Here is a 20,313-nt window from a genome sequence, read left to right on the forward strand (position 1 = left end):
TCTGGAAGTTTTCCTCAGTGAGAATCCTATTGTCAAAGTGAATTTGGTGGTTTGATTTTGGAATTTCACCTAGTCTCTTCTGACTTTGTTCAGAATATAAAATGATACTCTTACAATCACCTACAGGTTACAGAGAAAATTTTGACTAACTTTATCTATACTTTTAAAATTGATTCATTGCTTCCAAGCTAACAGATGTTGGCAAGATGCGAATGTCTAATTCCCACATCCTTCATAAAGGTCATCATCTCTCTCCTTTCTAGACCCTTCTATCATCATTATTAGGGCTGAAGTCAATTTGTCCACATGCCGTACATTTTTGACGCATATAATTATCTTTTTCTTGTTAGTTTGACTATAAAATTATCCTGTCTAATGTAGTAGTTCATGAAGGTTCAAAAAACAAAATCAGACAAACAAAAAACACTGTCTCAGCCATAACATCCGAGGATAATGTCTGCATTTCATCGAGTAAACTCCCACAAGAGCACGGTAACAAAGTGTTTAATAGTCTGGGATTTGGAGGAGCATCATACAGGTTCAAAACTTCAGCTTACAACTATCTGTCCAGGTGACATAGGACAACTAGTCTGAGCTTCAGTTTCCTTGGCTTCAAAATGATTGTAAGAGCAACACCTGTGTAGGATCCTGGTCTCACTCCCGCACATGCGCAGCTCGGGGTCTTGCATCTTACATCATCAAGGGATGCTGGCGTGGTCACACAAGCTGCACCTTAAAAGCCGCATGCAGACCCCCAGGCTCTCTCTGCTCTCTTTCTGCTCGGCTCTGCTCCCTCCTTCCGGTACCATCTTTCCCTCTCTAGGCCTGGCTCTCCTCTTTCTCCCCCCCCCCCCACTTCCCTCCTAATAAAGCTCTGAAAACTAACACTGGGTTCTGTCATGACCGTGACCTTTCCACACGCTAACCAGCACCATGTGCTGTTTAACATCCTTTCAATAGGTAAGTTAGAAACAGCAGAGAAGTGTGACTGTGAATTCTTTCAAGAATTCTATGATAAATATATCCTCGAAGTTAAAATACTTCAGAGCAGAGAAACAAATTCACCCCAGCCATATTTTTTTTTTTTTGAACAGACCTAATCCTCCATGTGAAAAATAAAACCTTATACTCGTAAAGTTTTCATTGATAGAATGCTAATGGTAGTATATATTCTTTGCTGAACTCTGATCAAGAGACTTTCTATAAGCAATTGCTGAGCCCCGATAAGCCTCTACATACAGAAAAAGCTTTTGGGACATTCCGCCTAATTTCACGTCTTGATTGAGTAGCTGCTACCAATGTACAGAAGAGAGAGTGAGAATAGTTTGCAGGGATATTGTCGTAGGACCATCTCCGTGGTGTCCCAACAGATTAACACAAGTCTACCGGGAAAAGGACACGCAGCTGTTAAGAGTACAAAAAGCAGATGTCTGAAATCGTGCTTCTTTCTCATCCGGACTGTTGCTTTTTTAGTCGAGCATGTTTTCCGGAGCCATATTCATTCAACTAGCGTTGGGATTGAATCTTTACCTGGCAATCTTCATCCTCTTGGCTATCACTGCTGTTTACACAGTTGCTGGTGAGTCCACAGCTTGTTTTTAGTCATTCATACTGTGTTCTGTGTATCTTTCCCCAATTTGTGATTAGCAACCTTAGTTGTAGCCTTCTGATCGCCAAACTAAGGGTATCATTCTATGGCCGCCATGGGAGTAAAGCGCAGGACCGGAACCACAACTATAGTAAACACAACAGAATGCCTGTGATTAGATTCAAGGGGATTGGTCAAGAAAAAGATGGATTGGGGAAGTTATGGTCTCGCTCAGCTGGGTGTTTGGCACCTAAATCACCATTAAGATTATGCTGATGGGATGCAGCTTGGACAAGGGAACAGTTCCAGTATAAGACTGGAGAACACAATGTGAGGCTGAAACTGCTCTAGAATGCCAGATCACAGAATTGAACCATGGTTGTCACAACTGATATAGAGGAGCTGCAGGGGTAGGTTGACTGTGGAAAGTCTGTGGCAATAGTCCAAATAGACTCTCCTGAATCTTAGATGTTGGTCTAGTGTCTCATGCATACTAAACTAAACTTATTTCATACATTTTGAATCAGTTGGTACAGTTATGCTAGCGGACTTGGAAGAATTAAGATAATTTGAGGTGACTGTCATGCACTGAACACAATTTCAGATTCATGAGTGATGGGCCTGACCTCTGATTTTCTGGGTCATCCTTGTCTCCTCATCATGCTCCCCAAAAGGAAACACCTTTGGATGGAAAATCCAATGAGTCTAGAATTTAAAGAGGATTTTTTTTTTTTTTTGCACACAACATTGTCATTATCTCTGGATTCCAACTAATAAAACAACGGTGTATCCCAAACAAACAAGGCTTGCTACATTTGAGACAGGAGATACCAACCTAAATGGGGGTAATTAAATACATAATTATGATAAACTTTCAGGGTATAAAATCTTCTCTTTTCCCTTATGCAATATTCAAGAACTCAGCAAGATGGAACTCCACCGTAATTCACAGAACTTTGAATCTCATTAAGACAAGAGAAAGAGGAAATGAACTAAAACATAAATAAGCACTTAGGAGAAAGTGGTGCCAAGATAATTTGTGGCTCCCACGGGAACTATAACATGCTGCCTGTTGACTCACTTCTGTGTTTGAGATAAAGGAGAGCCCAGAGGTGAAGACAGAGAAATCAGAATGCATGGCTAAAATGTTCTGGTTTATTATTTTCTCTCCACAGGGGGCTTGGCCTCAGTGATCTACACAGATACTATCCAGGCTTTCATCATGCTGGTTGGCTCTTTAATTCTCATGGGGTTTGGTAAGTACAGTGTGTTGTACCCTGGGCTAGGAAATTATGGGAGAGGTTTCTGTCTGTCTGCTCTGTAGTATTGCCTCCCAGTTTTACTGGATCATATTTTCATATCCTATAGTTCCCTTAATGGGAATGTTAAGAGTTAGCTGTCTGTGTCCTTCAGCTCTAGTGAATAGAAAACATGGGTAGACAAAGAAAATCTCTTCAGCACTGGTAGTGCCAGGCCCATTTATCTGTTGATCATCACTATCATATGAACTTTTCCTAGGTAGATGTGAACAAATACCTATTTACCCCAGATGGGGAGCTAAGTAACAACCCCATATTTTCATTCAAGTCTAACTTAATGGACCAATGAGTTTAGCTGGGTTACCTGTAGGAGCATAGGCCAGGTGATACCTACAGTAACACAAACATATTACTAGTAGCTACATCCATTCATCCAGTAACCACCAACTGCTTATTTTCTCAGGGATGGGGGGAGCCTTCTGCATGTAGTGTGCTGCCTTGTGAACCTTCCTTGCTCTCCGCTGGAGAGCGCCAGTGGGATCTACCTTGTTAGTACAGCATGCATGTAATCACAGCTGCTCTTGGTTTTGAGAATAGTCATGCCATGCCAGAGAACAGAGTTCCACAACAGGCACCCAGGCTGACTAAATAAAATTGTGAATGGTGCCATGATAAAGGGGTTTACAGGTGTCCATTAACTTTTGTTTTTAAAGACACGTATCTGGAAGTGATATAGCTATATCAGGTGGTAGTTCTGTTTTTATCTTTGGGGAGAACATCCTCACTCACTTCTATAGTAGTTGGACTAATTTGCATTCACATCAATAGTAAAAATTATAACTTGTCCTGAAACCTTGCCAGAATTGAGAGGGAATCCTAATGTAGTTTGGTTTGGATTTGACTGATGACTCAAGATGTTGAGCCATTTTGTCATATTTTCAATGGTCAATTATTCTTCATTTGAAAACTGATCACTCCCATTGCCCATTTATACCACGAAGCTGAATTTTTCTTCAGATGCTGAAGTTTTTGAGTTTATTATTTATTTATTTATTTATTTATTTTTAAAGGTTTATTTATTTATACATACAATGTTCTGTCTGCATGTGTCCTTGCAGGCCAGAAGAGGGCACCAGATCTCATTACAGACGGTTGTGAGCCACCATGTGGTTGCTGGGAACTGAACTCAGGACCTCTGGAAGAGCAGTTGGTACTCTTTAACCACTGAGCCATCTCTCCAGCCCAAGTTTTTTTTTTAAACATGATCTAATGATGTGGATCAAGGTGCTTGAGACTCACTAGGTTGGCCTCAAGATCACGATTGTCACATTCCTCAACCTCTCAAGTTCAGGGAGGCTTTATGCTTTTTAAATATCCAATATGCTAATTCTCTGTTGGCAAAATACTGTGCAAAGATTTTCTATCATTGTATCCATGCCCAGAAACATGTCTCCTAGGCAACTCTAGAGTTTGTCAGATTCAGAAGCGTCAGACCATCATACCCACCATGTTGATTTCTCTTTGGGGAGGCCTTTCCCCTATAGCAAAACCAGCTCTCCAGGGAAGCCATCACTGTGTAAGTGCCAGCTCTTTACTACAGGTTCCCAGTATGAGGACAATGCACAGAACTTTGACTTTTTTTTTTGATAGTTGGATTTTTTTTTTGATATTATAATACATTTACAACATGTCTTCTTTCCCTTTCATCCTTCCAAGCCTTCCTATTACCTGTTTTGTTTTCTTTCAAATTCATGGCCTCTATTTTCCCCCAGATACTTACATATTCCTAAATATAACCTTCTCAGTCTGTATACTGTTACCTGTATGTACATACATTTTAAATGCCAACTTGCCAAAATTTAGTATCAGCAAGAAGAGCACCTCAGTTAATGAACTCTAGATCAGGTAGGCCTGTGGACATATTTACATGGGGTTGTTTGTTACTTGAGATGTTAAAACCCCACCCTGGGTGTGGGTGCAACCATTTTCATGGCTGTTCCTTGAACTGAATAATAATGAAGGAAACTGCCTGAGCATGAGTCTCTTGGGTGCATTAGTTTCTTTCTGCTCCTGTCTGCGGATGTGCAGTAGCCAACTGTCTCAAGATCCTGGTCCTTTTTCCTTCCTTAAGATGAAGGACTATAACATGCAATGTGGGCCAAATCCCTGCTGTTGCTCTTTTTCTGGGTGGGAGACAGGGAGGATAAGAGCAACAGGAATGAAACAAGGTCACAGTGTGTTGCCTCAGAATTGTTAATGAAGTCCCTAAACTTCACTAGAATTGATATGTAACTCCTGGCATCCATCCTTCCTTTTCTTTTATTGGAATTAGATTTTTCATACAGCATATTCTAATTACTGTTCTATTTCCCTTCTCCTCTCAGTTGTCCCCCTTCCATCCCATCCAGATCCATCCCCTTACTGTCTCTTGTTAGAAAACAAAAAGGAATCTAAGGAATACTAATAACATAAAATAAAAAAACAAACAAATAAGAATAGAAAAAAACCAAAAGAAGAAAATAAGCAAAAGAAATACATATACAGAGACACATGTTCACACATACAGGAATCCCATAAAAACCCCAAACTGGAAGCCATTACACACACACACACACACACACACACACACACACACACACACACACCACATATGGACCTGTAAGACAGGAAGAAAAACAAGCCCTAAAACAATATTATGAGATGAAGAGTCTCAAAAGATGCCATTGAATTTGTTATGGGTTGGTCACCTACTGCTGGGCATGGTGCCTACCCTTAAGAGTGGTTTGTTTCCCCAGTGAGATGTCCTTGGAGACATGGTTATAAATTGGAGATATTGGAGATAGCTTCTGGGTTAAGGACAGGGGCTTGCATCTACTTCTGTCTTCAAGCTCTGGGACCCCAAATAGTGCAGACCCTGTGCATGCTGCTACAGTCGCTATGAATTTATATGTGCACTGGGCATGCTGTGTTCAGAAGACTTGATTCCATCCTCTGTGGCTCTCACACTCTTTCTGCCTCCTTTTCTGCAGAGTTCCCTGAGTCTGAGGGGAGGGGTTTGATGGAGACATTCCATTTAGGGCTGTTCCTAAGTCTCTCACTCTCTGCACCTTGTCTGAGTGTGAATGTTTTCTCCCATCTGTTGCAGGAGGAAACTTCTCTGTTGATGGCTGAGCAAGGCATTGATCTACAAGTATAGGCGAATGTCTTAGGAATCATTCTATTGCTACATTCCTTTAGTAGAACAGTAGTGTTTGGTTTTACCATAGGTTCTTGGTCTATCTAGTCTCAGGTTCTTTCTTGGCCATCCAACCAGTGTTAGGTATGGGTTATAGCTCATACAGCAGGTCCTAAGTCCAGTCAAATATTTGTTAGTTTCTTCTACAAGCTTTCTGCAACTACTGCATTGGTGTATCTTGCACGAAGGTCACCACTGTAATTCAAAGGGTTTGTAGCTGGGTTGGTATTTACCATAACCTTTGGTAGTGTGAAGAGTACTCTTCCAGTACATGAACATTAGTCCACAGGGGTGAAGGCTCTAGATAGGCACCAGCTCGACTTCTCCACGTTCAATGAGTTTTGTAGGTCTTATCTTCAGCTATAGGGCCTTACCTAAGTCAGTTTGTGGAAAGCAACCAATAGCTTTGGCAACAGACTAGGTTGTTTGGGGGTTCCATGGGACCCCTTTGGCCAACAACTTGATTAGATATAACCCATTCTTGGCACTGGAAGCTTCATTTGGTGATGAGAAATGTCTGTTAGGGACTGTGTCTCCTCCATCATTTGGCCCATTTAGACTGCCTTCCTATATGTGTATACTTTAGGAAGCTTCTACTGTATTAGGTTTCCATATGACCCTTCAAATGACCCGTAGTTTTACCTGTCCTTCCTCATATTCCCTCCCTCCTTCCCCTTACCTTCTCCCCCCTGTTTGATCCTCCTTTTCTAGTCCCCTTATCTCATCCGTTCATTACCATCTATTCTATTTCCCCTTCCTAGGGAGATCCATCCCTCCCCTAGTCCCTTACTCTATACTTTTTTTTTCCTTTTTTTTAATTATGAGATTTTCTATTCATTTTACATACCAGGCACAGATTCCCCTGTCCTCCCTCCTCCCCCAACCCCCAGCCTTAACCTTCAGCCTTAATTTTTTTTCTAGCTTACTAAACCAGTAAGTTTACTGAGATCTTGCAGGAGTTTGGGTAAAAGGTCACTAGAAGAGTCCAGGTGACCTGAGAGGCAGCTGCCTCCTCAGAGCTCCTGCAGAACCCACAGGCGCTGGCTGGAGACGACCTTCTTCCTGGCAGTTGTGTAGGGCTTCTAGCACCTAGGGCAAATGCCTTGTGAAACTTGTAACTTACTAGCTTTCTGAGCCTGGAGAGCTTCGTTAGCTTTCCACATCTTCCATTTATTCATTTTAAAGACAGGCTCTCACTGGGTAGTGGTGGCACATACCTTTAATCCCAGCACTCTGGAGGCCAGCCTGGTCTACAGAGTGAGTTCTAGGACAACAAGGGTATACAGAGAAACCCTGTCTCAAAACAAAACAAAACAAAACAAAACAAAAACCCCAAGTTCTGATGATGCAACCCTGGCTGGCCTCAGATTCACAGAGATCCACCCACCTCTGCCTCCCCACTGCTGGGATTACAAAGGCTTGTGCTGCCATGCCAGGAAGCTATCTTTCAGCTTTAATCTGTGGTAGTCAGATAGGGTGTGGGACGTCATATGAATTTTCTTATATCTGTTGAGACTTGCTTTGTATCTGAATATGTGGTCAATTTTGGAGAAAGATCCATGAGGTGCTGAGGAGAAAGTTTTTGTATTTGGGAGGAATGTTCTATAAATATTTTTTAAGTCCTTTTGGTTTATAGTGTCAGTTAGCTCCGAAATTTCTGTTTAGTCTTTGACTGGATGATCTGTCTATTTTTGAGTGTAGATTTCTCCCGCCTCTTTTGATTTGCCTTTTTCTCAGTATCTGACCACAAGGACCACCAGAAACTATTTGTTTTCACTTGGTAAAACCAGCAGTATACATTTACAGTTTTTTCTCCAGGCTATATGCACTCTCCAGTCATGTGTCATAACTTTGCTCAAAGGGATCTTGATCGTTTCTCTCACAAAATGTCACACTGATCTACCACATTATGACAGCCTGATTGGACCATTGAGCAGGAGGCAGCAATAACTTTGGACTTGATGGTGATATATATATATATATATATGAATGTGAAATAAATCCAGCCAAAATTCAAGGGTCTTCTACCTCAGTGAAATTCTTAGGAGTTCAGTAGTGTAGAGCATGCATATTCCTTCTAAGGTGAAAGCTAAATTATGGCTCCTGGCCCCTCCCACCACCAAGAAAAAAGAACAACGTTTAGTGGGCCTATTTGGATTCTGGAGACAGCACTTTCTCCTCTTGGATGTGTTACTCTAGTCTATATACCAAGTGACTCAGAAAGCTCTAGCTTTGAGTGGGGCTCAGAATAGGGGAAGGCTTTTTAACAGGTCCCGGCTCTTGTAAAGACTGCTCTACCATTTGGACTATGTGATCCAGAAGACTTGAGGGCACTTGAGGTGTCAGTGGCAGATAGTGGTGCTATCTGAAGGCTTTGGCTGGTGAATCACTGAAAAGACCCTTGGAATTTTGAAGCAAGGCTTCACCATCATCTGCAGACAGCTCTTGGCCTGCTTTTGGGTGTTAGTGGAAACTGAACATTTGACAATGAGCCATCAAGTTACCATATTACCTGAGCTACCCATTACGATCTGGGTGCTGTCTGACCATAATGCTATAAAATAGGATGTGCACAATACCAATCGATTATTAAATGAAAGTGGCATATATGTGATTAGGCCCAGCAGGTCCTGAAGGCACAAGCAAGTTACATGTAGAAGTTACCCACATGCCTATGGTTTCTACTCCTGTTATGATACCTTCTGCTCCCAAGTATGCACCTATAGCCTCATGGGGTATGGTGTATGGTCAGTTGATGGAGGAAGAGAAGACTAAGGCATAGTTTACTGATGGTTGTGCACATTGTACAGGCACCATCTGAAGTGATCACTGCAGTATTACAGCCCTTTTCTTGGACAATCCTGAATGATGCCTGTGAAGGGAAATCTTCACAGTGGGCAGAACTTTGTGCAGTACACATGGTCATACATTTTGCTTGGAAGGAGAGATGGCCAGATGTGTGATTGTTTACTGGCTCATGGGCTGTAACCAATGGATTGGCTGGATGGTCAGGTATGTAGGAAGAATATGATTGGATAAGTGATGAGAAAGATATCTGAAGAAGAAATACATGGATAGATGTCTTCAAATGGGCAAAGGATGTGAAAATATTCATATCTCATACAAATGTTCACCAAAAGGGGACTTTAGCAATAATGCAGTAGTTAGCACAACACATTCTGTGGAGAGATAGCAACTTTCTCCAGTTATCTTTGTCATTGCCCAATTGGCCCATGGTGGCAGAGATAGACGTTATGCATGGACTCAACAGCATGGACTGCCACTCATCAAGGCTGACCTTGCTATTGTTGCTGCTGAGTTCCAGGTCTGCCAACAGCAGAAACCAACACTGAGACCCCAATATGGTACCCTTACCTGGGTGTCCAACCAGTGATCTGGTGGCAGATTGACTGTATTAGACTATTTCCTTTGTAGAAAGGGTGGTGACAGTTTGTCTTTACTGGAATAAATATTTATTCTGGTTATGGATCTGCCTTTCCCACATGTAATGTTTCTGCCAAAGCTACCATCTGTGGACTTACAAAATGCCTTGTCCACCTTTGTGATATTCCACACTGCATTGCTTCTGAGCAAGAAATGCACTTCACAGCTAGAAGAATGTAACAATGGTTCCAGATTCATGGAATCCTCTAGTTTTGCCATGTTCCCCCATGACTTGAAGCAGCTAGCCTGTTAGAAGGGTGGAATGGCCTTTTGAAGACATACCACAGTGTCAGTTAAGTGGCAGTACACTGGAGGGCTGAAGCAGGGTTCTCTAGAAGGCAGAATATGCTTTGAATCAGCCTCCAACTCACCGGTCCAGGAATCAAGAGGTAGAAGTGAGCATGGTTATTACCACTCCTGGTGACCCACTACAAAAACGGCCTAGAAGTTTTGGTTCCAAATAGGGAGCATTACAACCTGGAGGCACAAAAAAAATATCCCATTGACCTGGAAGCTCAGACTTCTCCCTGAGCTTTGGGTATCTGTTGCCCACAAGCCAACAGATTAAAAAGGAGATAAAGGGGCGATTGAAGCAGACTGCCAGGGGAAACTGGATTGCATCTCCACAATGAAGATAAGGAAGATTGTATCTGGAGTGCAGGAAATGCTTTAGGAAGACTCCTGGTTTTACCATGTCCTGTGATTAAAGTCAATTGGAAACGATAACAACCCAAATCCAGGCAGGATGGCAAAGAGCCCAGACCCTTCAGGAATGAAGGCATGGGTCACTTCTCTAGGAAAAGAAACAGGACCTACTGTGGTGCTCATGGAGATTGAAGGAACTCAAAAGAGTATAAGAAGAAAGTAGTTATAAATACCAGCTGAGGCCGTGTGACCAGCTCTAGGACCGGATTGTAGTTGGCGTGAGTGTTTCTGTCTTCTTTTGTTTAAAATTGTGTTCCTGCATATATACACATATATTAAGCAATGTTTGTGTTTTCTTTACTCTATTTTCTCATTGTGTAATATAACATTGATTGAGATAAAAATCAGTGGCTACTATTACATTTAAGTTATGAGACACTGAAAGACTAAACATTCTTCAAGGGATATTACCACCTGTTCTGAAATATATAATGCATTTGTGGTAGTATGTGGGATATTTATATCATGTCAGGTGGAATTATGATCTGGTTATTGTTTTCATTTGGAAATTAAGCATGACACAAGGATGTGTGATTGTGTGTCAACTAGACTTGTGATGGCTAATCTTGGTTGTCAACTATACATCTGGAATAAACTAAAACCCAAGCATCTGGAAACTCCTATGAAGGATTTTTTTTTTTTTATTCAATCATTTGAGGTGAGAAGAACTACCCTAAATCTGGGTCACCCCTTCTGGTGGCAGCCCACAGAAGAGGACATAGAAGAAGGAAGCTTTTTCTCTTTGGCTTCTTGATCTCATTCTCACTGGCAAGTCCATATGTCCTGCTACTGAGGCATTCCTTCACTGATGTTAGAACCCACTTCTTGGACCACAACTTGTAAACCACACTAATAAATCCCTCTTTAATACATGACACACACACACACACACACACACACACACACACACACACACACACACACAGTTCTGTTCCTCTAGAGATCCCTAACTAATATACAGCTATTTCATTCTTCCTGTTGCTTTTAGAAGAAACTGGAATTTCCCATAGTTCACTATGAAATTTTCAGGAAAAATGGATGGACTTAGAATACATATTATTAAGAAAAGTATCCTATTCTTTTGCCTGCTCTTGGGACCCTTTTCCTCCTACTGGGTTGCCTCATCCAGCCTTGTTATGAGGGTATGTGCCTAGTCTTATTGTAACTTGTTATGCCATGTTTAGTTGATCTCCCTGGAAGGCCTGCTCTTTTTTGAAGGGAAATGAAGAGGGATGGATCTGGGAGAGAGAGGAGGAGGTGGGGAGGAACTGGGAGGAATGGAGGGAGGGGAAACTGTAGTCTGGATATAATGTATGAAAGAAGGGTAAACAAACAAATAATTAATAAAGAAGAAAAAGTAAGGAAGGGAGAGAGAGAGAGAGAGAGAGAGAGAGAGAGAGAGAGAACGCCTAAACTTACAAAGGAAAATGAACAAACAAAAATTTATGTTCTTTGGCTAACAGAATCAACTAATCAGGGCCCCTGGGGCACACAGAGATCAGGGATCCTGTATGGGTCTGACCTAGGTCCTCTGCATTTATGTTGTGGTTGTGTAGCTTGGTGTTTCTGTGGGATTCCTAACAGTGGGAATGGGCTGTCTCTGACTCTTTTGCCTGCTTATGAGACTCTTTTCTTCCTACTGGGTTGCCTTGTCCAGCCTTAATATGAGGGGATGTACCTAGATTTATTATAACTTGATATGCCATGTTTGGTTGACATCCCTGGGAGGCCTGCCCTTTTCTGAAGGAAAATGGAGGAGGAGTGAATCTGGGGGACATGGGGTGATGGTGGCAGGGGGAGGGACTGGGAAGAGAGGAGGGATAGGAAATTGTGGTTGGGATGTAATAGATGATAGAAGAGTAAATAAACTTAAAAAATGTGTGTTCTCTCTGATAGAAAGATCCTAGCCTAGAAAGTATTCTTGTATATATGTAAACAGATATATGTGTGGGTATAGGAGAAAGTGACTAAGAAATGTTCACGAGGAAAGACAGACTGCAGACCAAAGAACACATGAGTTATGAAAGAGGATGTAAAGCTTATTATCTTCTGGGTTCAAAGGTCATAGATTTGTGTGTGCATGTGCACATTGGAGCATGGTTGATAAATGAATAAATATGTAATTGATAGTGAAAGTGTAAAACAATAAACAAAGCATTATCACTTCAGAATGGCCATTATAACTATATAGAAAGTTCACTGAGCTGTACAGAGTTTGGTACTGGGCAAATTGCCTGTTTAAGGGCAAATGCTGTTAATGCTATCTTAATTGAGTTGTCTAGTTCATTTTTACTTGTGAATTCATTATAGTAAAATGGTTTCATTAAGTAAAAAGAAACAATATTAAAGAATTATTTGTGTTGAGTACTCTGTGAAAGTCAATATTCTGCCATGGACAATCCCAGTGGAGAAACTATAAAGGCATGCATGGATCATTGGGAAAAGTACTGAAGACATGACCATACTAATGAGTAGTACTCAAGTACTTCTCTGCAATGAACATGAGGTGTTTGAAATTCTCACACATTTTATCTGATGCCTTTTTAGCGTTTGCTGAAGTCGGAGGCTATGAGAGCTTTACAGAGAAGTACATGAACGCCATCCCCTCTGTAATCGAGGGGGACAACCTGACAATCAGCCCCAAGTGCTACACTCCTCAGCCGGACTCCTTCCACATCTTCCGAGATCCCATCACTGGAGACATTCCATGGCCAGGACTGATATTTGGAATGACCATTTTAGCTATCTGGTACTGGTGTGCAGACCAGGTGAGCATCTATGTTTGCATGTGTGACTGTGTTTATGTGTATTTTTCTTGTCTCATGTAAAAGCATCTAGCTTCTATTTTGAACACATAAACAGTATTCAGTGTCTAACACTTTTATATGTCTCATCTTGTAGAAAACAGATGTTTTGGGCCCTCCTCACTGAACTTGTCTCACCTGCAGAGAGAAATGTGTTCAGCTCTTTCATTTAAATGTTTCAGTGTTCCCTAAATTATTGTATTTAGTATTTTCTTTTATTTATTTTTTATTTAATAATTTAATTTAATTTTACATATCAGCCATGGATTCCCCTGTCCTCCCTCCCCTCCCACCTCCCCCCCCCCCGTCCTCCCCCAAGCTCAACCCCCATTCCCATCTCCTCCAGGGCAAGGACTCCCCTGGGGATTCAGCTCAACCTGGTAGATTCAGTTCAGGCAGGTCCAGTCCCCTCCTCCCAGCCTGAGCAAAGTGTCCCTGCATAAGCCCCAGGTTCCAAACAGCCAGCTCATGCACTAAGGACAGGTCCTGGTCCAATTGCCTGGGTGGCTCCCAAACAGTTCAAGCTAATCAACTGTCTCACTTATCCAGAGGGCCTGATCCAGTTGGGGGCTCCTCAGCTATTGGTTCATAGTTCATGTGTTTGCACTAGTTTGGCTATTTGTCCCTGTGCTTTTTCCAATCATGGTCTCAACAATTCTCGCTCATACAATTCCTCCTCTTTCTTGCTGATTGGACACCTGGAGCTCCACCTGGGGCCTGGCTGTGGATCTCTACATCCACTTCCATCAGTCATTGGATGAGAGTTCTAGCACGCCAGTTAGGGTGTTTGGCCTTCCTATCACCAGAGCAGGTCAGTTCAGGCTTTCTCTCGACCATTGCCAGTAGTCATTTATTGTGGAGGTATCTTTGTGGATTTCTGGAAACCTCTCTAGCACTTTGCTTCTTCCTATTCCCATGGGGTCTTCATTTATCATGTTCTCTTTTTCCTTGTTCTCCCTCTTTGTTCTTGAACCAGGTGGGATCTCCTGCTCCCCTAAGCTCTCTTTCCCTTAATCCTTGCCCTTCATTACCCACCCCCCATACACATCTCGTTTGCTCATGTAGATCTCATCCATTTCTCTGTCATTGGATGATCCCTGTGTCTTTCTTAGGGTCCTGTTTTATAGGTAGCCTCCCTGAAGTTGTGAGTAGCAGTCTAGTCATCTTTGTTTTACATCTAGTATCCTCCTATGAGTGAGTACATATCATGTTTGTCCTTCTGAGTCTGGGTTACCTCACTCAGGATGATTTTTTTCTGGATCCATCCATTTGCCTGCAAACCTCATGCTGTCATTTTTTTCCCTGCTGAGTAGTACTCCATTGTGTATATGTACCACATTTTATTTATCCATTCTTCAGTTGAAGGGCATCTAGGTTGTTTCCCGGTTCTGGCTATTACAAACAATGCTGATATGAACATAGCTGAGCATGTGCCCTTGTGGTATGATTGAGCATTCCTTGGGTATATGCCCAAGAGTGGTATAGCTGGGTCTTGGGGAAGACTGATTCCCAATTTTCAAATTGAAGACCCTGAAATTAATCCGCACACCTATGAACATGTAATTTTTGACAAAGAAGCCAAAATTGTACAATGGAAAAAAGAAAGCATCTTCAACACATGGTGCTGGCATAACTGGATGTCAACATGTAGAAGGCTGCAAATAGATCCATATCTGTATTTAGTATATTCTGTGACATGTCGGAATCATTGTTATTTCTGAAGAAATAGATACCCTCCAAGTGTACAGTGACACATGAAATCAGAATTTTGTCATTAACTTTCCTGGAAGTGGGAGTGATTCAAATGCTTATATCTCTCTCTTTAGAGAGATTTTTATTTTTATGATTTTTCTGTTGGTTAAGAATTCAACTTTCCTTTTTCAATTCCTATCTATCTATCTATCTATCTATCTATCTATCTATCTACCCACCTATCTATCTATCTATCTATCTATCTATCTATCTATCTATCTATCTATCATCACCTATCCAAATATTGTTGGATGTGTAGTCTTCCACTGGAGTATTGCCAACTTATCATGGGCTAAACTCATAGAGGAAACCGTCTCTTCCTCTCTCAACAGCTAACAATTGTCCTTTGCTCTATGGTTATGGGTGAGATTGTATGCCCCACTCCCTTCTCTATGGTGGGATTTGGTCTGGCTTGGGCTTGCACAGTTTTGTGCATGGTATCACAATCACTGAGTTTCTGTGTACAGCAGCTGCCCTATGTGTTCAGATATTTCTTTGTAGTCATTCACTTCCTCTTGTTCTTACACTCTTTCTGCCCCCTCTTCTTCACTGATCTCTGAACCTTGGAGGAGTTAGTAGTAGTATATATGTTCCTTTTTAAAGCTGATTATTCTGCCAAGTACTTGGCCAAGTATGGGTTTTCTATGTTAATCATTTACTGAAAATCTAAGATTCTCAGATGAGAGTTGAGTTATGAGTATAAGGATAAGCCATTAGCAGTGAGTTTGGTAATAAGTCCATTTAGTAGCATAATAGTATTAGTTTCTACTGTAGGACCCATGTTTTGTCTAGCTGTAGGTTCTTGGGATGATAACCATCCAAGTATGAGTTTCATATTGTAGAGTGAGACCTAAATTCAATTATAAAGTTGTTTATTCCCATGATCATGTTTATACTTCACCAATCAATGGTCATGTCTTGCTAGGCCAGGCATTATTATAGCTTTCAGGGTTTACAACTGAGTAGAACAAATGATGACTTTTCTTTTATAGCTTGTTTAGCACCTTCCAGCTCTATGAAAACTACCCAGTAAGGATGAAGTTTCCAGGTCTGCATCAGCTTGATTTTCATCACTCAACTATGTGATGTCTTTAGTAATGGGGTCTTATTGTCAAATTCTCAAGGGTCACCAAGAGCTAGGCAATAACCTGTAATTTTGAGGGAGCTGTCCATTGCTGTGGGCCACAGGATATATCATAAGAACTCAGCTGGTTATGGCAAAGTCACTACCTGGAGGTATCAAGGATTTCCTCCAGAGGAAGCCAAATTCCAAGGAGCTTTTGGTGTTACTTGGCTTGTTAGATATCAGCTGTATTCTGTTATGAAAATCATGTGTGCCTTCATAGTTTTCACAATTGATTTTTCCAAGGGCTAACAGTGTAGACTGATCACTCTCTGGACATATACATTCCAGGTATTTGGAGAACAGCCTCAGGAAAGGCTTTCTCTGGAATAATAAGGTATCTCCCTTAGCTACTTTCAAGTACTAGCAGTAATAACAGTCCACATGAAAGTCTCCTGATTTAAGGTAAATTCTACAAGGCAACACCACCTAGGTCAGGTGGACGTTAAATAATAGCTTTACACAATTCAGCTTGGACCCTCCTTTCTTACAGCCTTACTAACTTTATAGACCTCTAATTCCTTACCTAACCACTTCTAGGAATATTTAGATAACTTTCTGTGCTGACAGCTATGCTCAGTCAGAACCCCAGTTCAAGCCTCCCTGTAATTATCATCATTGGCAGCATCCGGCCAGGACCATCCCCAGATGGAGGAAAGTACCTTATCAGAGATACCTCTGTACTCTCTAAGAACAGACTTAAGCATCCAGGCTACCTGTTTGAGAAGGCCTGGCGGATGTGCCAATTAAACTTAACTTCCTCATTTCCCAGATCTTACCTCTAGTTTCAGATCTCCCTTTAACTATCACCAGAGACATCTAGCTGTACTAAGGTTGCCTAGTGACCAAGCACACTTTCCCCCACCCTGCAGAAAAAATGGCAGATAGCTTGGACAGATATGAGCCACAGGAAGAAAAGAAGGCAGTTTTATTTTCTCCCATTGACCTAGGAACTTATAGATTCTTAACATTTTCTACCAATCACGTTTGAGGTTATAGTTGAACATATAAGATCCCTCTTCTTAGATATTACCCAAATTTAGCCTTTAGTTAATTCATTCCCCATTGGTCACTTCCCTTTGGGGTTGCAAATGATAATTAATGGTTACTGCCTCTCTGTGATTCTTATCACCCCTCCATTTGACCCTGGTAGCCTGGGTTTGTACTGCTAAGGGAATACTGCTTATAAGTGTATATATACTGGGACTCCCAGGGCACAGGAGGACAGAGAAGAAAAAAGAGAATGGAAGAACTGGATGGGTAAGAACTTGAGAGGAACTAACTGAGATGGGGAAGAACTAGATTGAAGGGCTAGAAGAGAGTACTAGAGGAACGAGATGGAAGATGAGGAAGAGCCAGGTGGGGAAGTACTAGCTGGGTAAGAACATGCTGAAAAGGATCTAGATGCGGCAGAATTAACACGAGAGAATTGAAATAGAACTTAGAGGGAGCAATAGATAAGTATAGAGAGAAATCAGGCAATAAAGGAGCTAGGCACGAGAACAGAACTGAAGCTGTGTATATAGGATGTTATGCCAGAGGAATTAAAGCAAGTGGACTATAGAGCTCGGTGTGCTGAGATTCTACTTCCTGAATATAGTCCTTGCCATTAGTAGTTCTCTCTCCTGAGTCCCTGGGATGTATAACATTAAGGCTGGCCCTGCTAATATTTTTTAAATTATATTTGTGTTTTAATTTTACACATCAGCCATGGGTTCCCTTGTCCTCTCCCCTCCTGCCCCCACCCCCACCTTCCTCCCAGCCCCTCCCCTCCAGGGCCAAGACTCCCCCGGGGATTCATTTAAACCTGGTGGATTCAGTACAGGCAGGTCCAGTCCCCTCCTTCCAGGCTGAACAAAGTGTCCTTGCATATGCCCAAGGTTCCAAACAGCCAGCTCATGCACTAAGGACAGGTCCTGGTCCCACAGCCTGGATGCCTCCCAAACAGTTCAAGCTATTCAATTGTCTCACTTATCCAGAGGGCCTGATCCAGCTGGGGGTTCCACAGCCTTTGGTTCATAATTCATGTGCTTCCATTCATTTGGCTATTTGTCCCTGTGCCTCTCCAATGGTCGAGAGAAAGCCTGCTCTGACCTAGTCTGGTGATCAGATGGCCAAACACCCTAACGGTCGTGGTGGAACTCTCATCTAATAACTGATGGAAGTGGATGCAGAGATCCTCAGCCAGGCCCCAGGTGGAGCTCCAGGAGTCCAGTTGTCGAGAAAGAGGAGGGACTGTAAGAGAGTGAATTGTTGTGGTCCCGCTAATATTATACAAGAGTCCATAGGACCTCATTATCCAACACTTTCTAAAGAAGTAGCCCATTCCTAGCACTGGGCTATTTTTTGTTTGTTAGCCTCTGGTGTCTAGTAGTGACATTCCTGTCCTGTTATAGGGTAACTCCAGTGTGTGTGTGTGTGTGTGTGTGTGTGTGTGTGTGTGTGTGTGTGTAAACTTTTTATAGTAGTATGTTTCCATGTCTTTTCAAAAGATCTTTAGTGTTATTTACCCCTTCCCATAGTCTCTCTTCTACCTTCCCAGTTTAACCATTCCTATTCCAATATTCCCCTCTTTATCCTTTATAACAGTGTGTTCTATTCCCATGAAATTCCATAGCCTTTTAGTAACTCCTTGATTTCTGTAGATATTCCACATGAAACACAAATATCTTAAGATTCAAAGCTAATATTCGTAGGTGGGAGAAAATTTGTGACATTTGTCTTTCTGGATCTGGGCTACCTCATTCAGAATGATTGTTTCCAGCTCCATTCATTTACCCGCCAATTTCATTTTTAATAGTTGAATACTATTCAATTGCATAAATATGCCATTTTTATTATCTATTCATCAACTAAAAGGGATTCATGTGGAGAAGCAAGTATCTCTAGAGTAGGATATTAAGTCCTTTGGTCAAAACCCTGAGTGGAATAGCTGGATCATATGATCAATCTATTTTTAGCTTTTTGAGGGGCCTCCACATCGATTTTCGTGGCAGTTGTCTCCATTTACATTCTCATTAGCAGTGAATGAATGTTCCTCTTTCTTCACATACTCCCCAGCATTTGTTTTGATTGTATTGTTAATCTTAGCAAATCTGATTGGGGTAAGATGAAATATTAAAGTAGTTTTGATTTCCCTGGTGGTTAAGGATGTTGAACATTTTAGAAAATGCTCCTCAGCTATTTTTATTTAATCTTTTGGTAACTCTATGTTTAATTCTATGCTCCCTTCTTAATTGGGTTGTTTGTTTTCTTGTTTAATTTTTTTTGAGTTCTTTATACAGTCTAGGTATTAACCCTCAGATGTATATCTGGTAGAGATTTTTTTCCAATCTTATACATTGACTCTTTACTCTAGCTATGGTGTCCTTCACCATACAGAAACTTTTTAATTTTATGAGATCTCATTAATTAAATATGGATCTTAATGCCTGCACCATCAAGATCCTGCTTAGAAAGTCTTTTATGTGCCAATAAGCTTAAGCATAGTCTCTACTTCCTCCTCTTTGGGTTCAGGATAGCAGGTTTCACCTTGAAGTCCCTGATCCATTTGATGTTGAGTTTTGTTCAGGGTGAGAGATAAAAACCTAATTTTATTCTTCTACAACTAACTATCCACTTTGACCAGCACCATTTGTTAAAGATGCTGTCTTCCCCCAATGTATAATATTGGTTTCTTTGTAAAAAATCTAAGTGTGAGTATAGGTCTGTGTGTGGGCCTTCAATTCTATTCCATTGGTCAATGAACTTGTTTTTATGTTAATACCATGCTGTTTTCATCACCATAGCTCTAGAGTATAACTTGAAATTAAAACAAAATAAAAACCTTCAGCAGTGTTTTTTTTTCAGGGTTATTTTTGTTCTATTTTCATATTAAGTTTAAGATTTTTTCCAATTTCTATGAAGAATTATATTGTAATTTGAATAGGGATTTCATTGGCTTTTGGTAAGATGGACATTTTCACAACATGAATCTTACCAGTCCATGAGCACAGGATGTTTTTCAATTATCTGATATCATTTTTAATTTTATTTTTTTTCAGTGTCTTAACATTTTCATTGTACAAACCTTTTACTTCCTTATTAGATTTATTCCAAGATTTTTTGAAACAATTTTGAATGATATTGTTTCATGATTTCCTTCTTGGTATATTTATCATTTGTGTATAGGAAGGCTACTGATTTCTTTGGTATTAATTTTGTATTCTGCTATTTTGCTGAATGTATTATCTATTAGTTTTGTCATATCTGTCCATCTATCTATCTATCATCTATCTATCTACCTATCTCTATCCATCTATATAATCATATCATCTGCATATTGAGATTCTTTAACCTTCATCTGTCTTATTACTCTAGCCGGGACTTGAGGTACTATGTAGAACAGGGTTTGAAGAGTTGAC

The 20,313-nt window shown here is 41.0% G+C and overlaps 1 protein-coding gene across 1 annotated transcript in view; it reads left to right on the forward strand.

The window, feature by feature from the left end:
• The window catches only part of LOC118569940 (solute carrier family 5 member 4-like), an 80,681-nt gene that overhangs the window by 30,233 nt on the left and 30,135 nt on the right, over nucleotides 1–20,313 (forward strand). Inside the window, exons 6-8 of the mRNA XM_036168233.1 lie at nucleotides 1,474–1,579; nucleotides 2,764–2,844; nucleotides 12,779–12,999. Of these exons, the coding sequence (XP_036024126.1) occupies nucleotides 1,474–1,579; nucleotides 2,764–2,844; nucleotides 12,779–12,999 (408 nt within the window). The remainder of the gene's footprint in view (nucleotides 1–1,473; nucleotides 1,580–2,763; nucleotides 2,845–12,778; nucleotides 13,000–20,313) is intronic.

This window comes from Onychomys torridus, chromosome 18 (genome assembly GCF_903995425.1).
Source record: "Onychomys torridus chromosome 18, mOncTor1.1, whole genome shotgun sequence".
Lineage (NCBI taxonomy): Eukaryota > Metazoa > Chordata > Mammalia > Rodentia > Cricetidae > Onychomys > Onychomys torridus.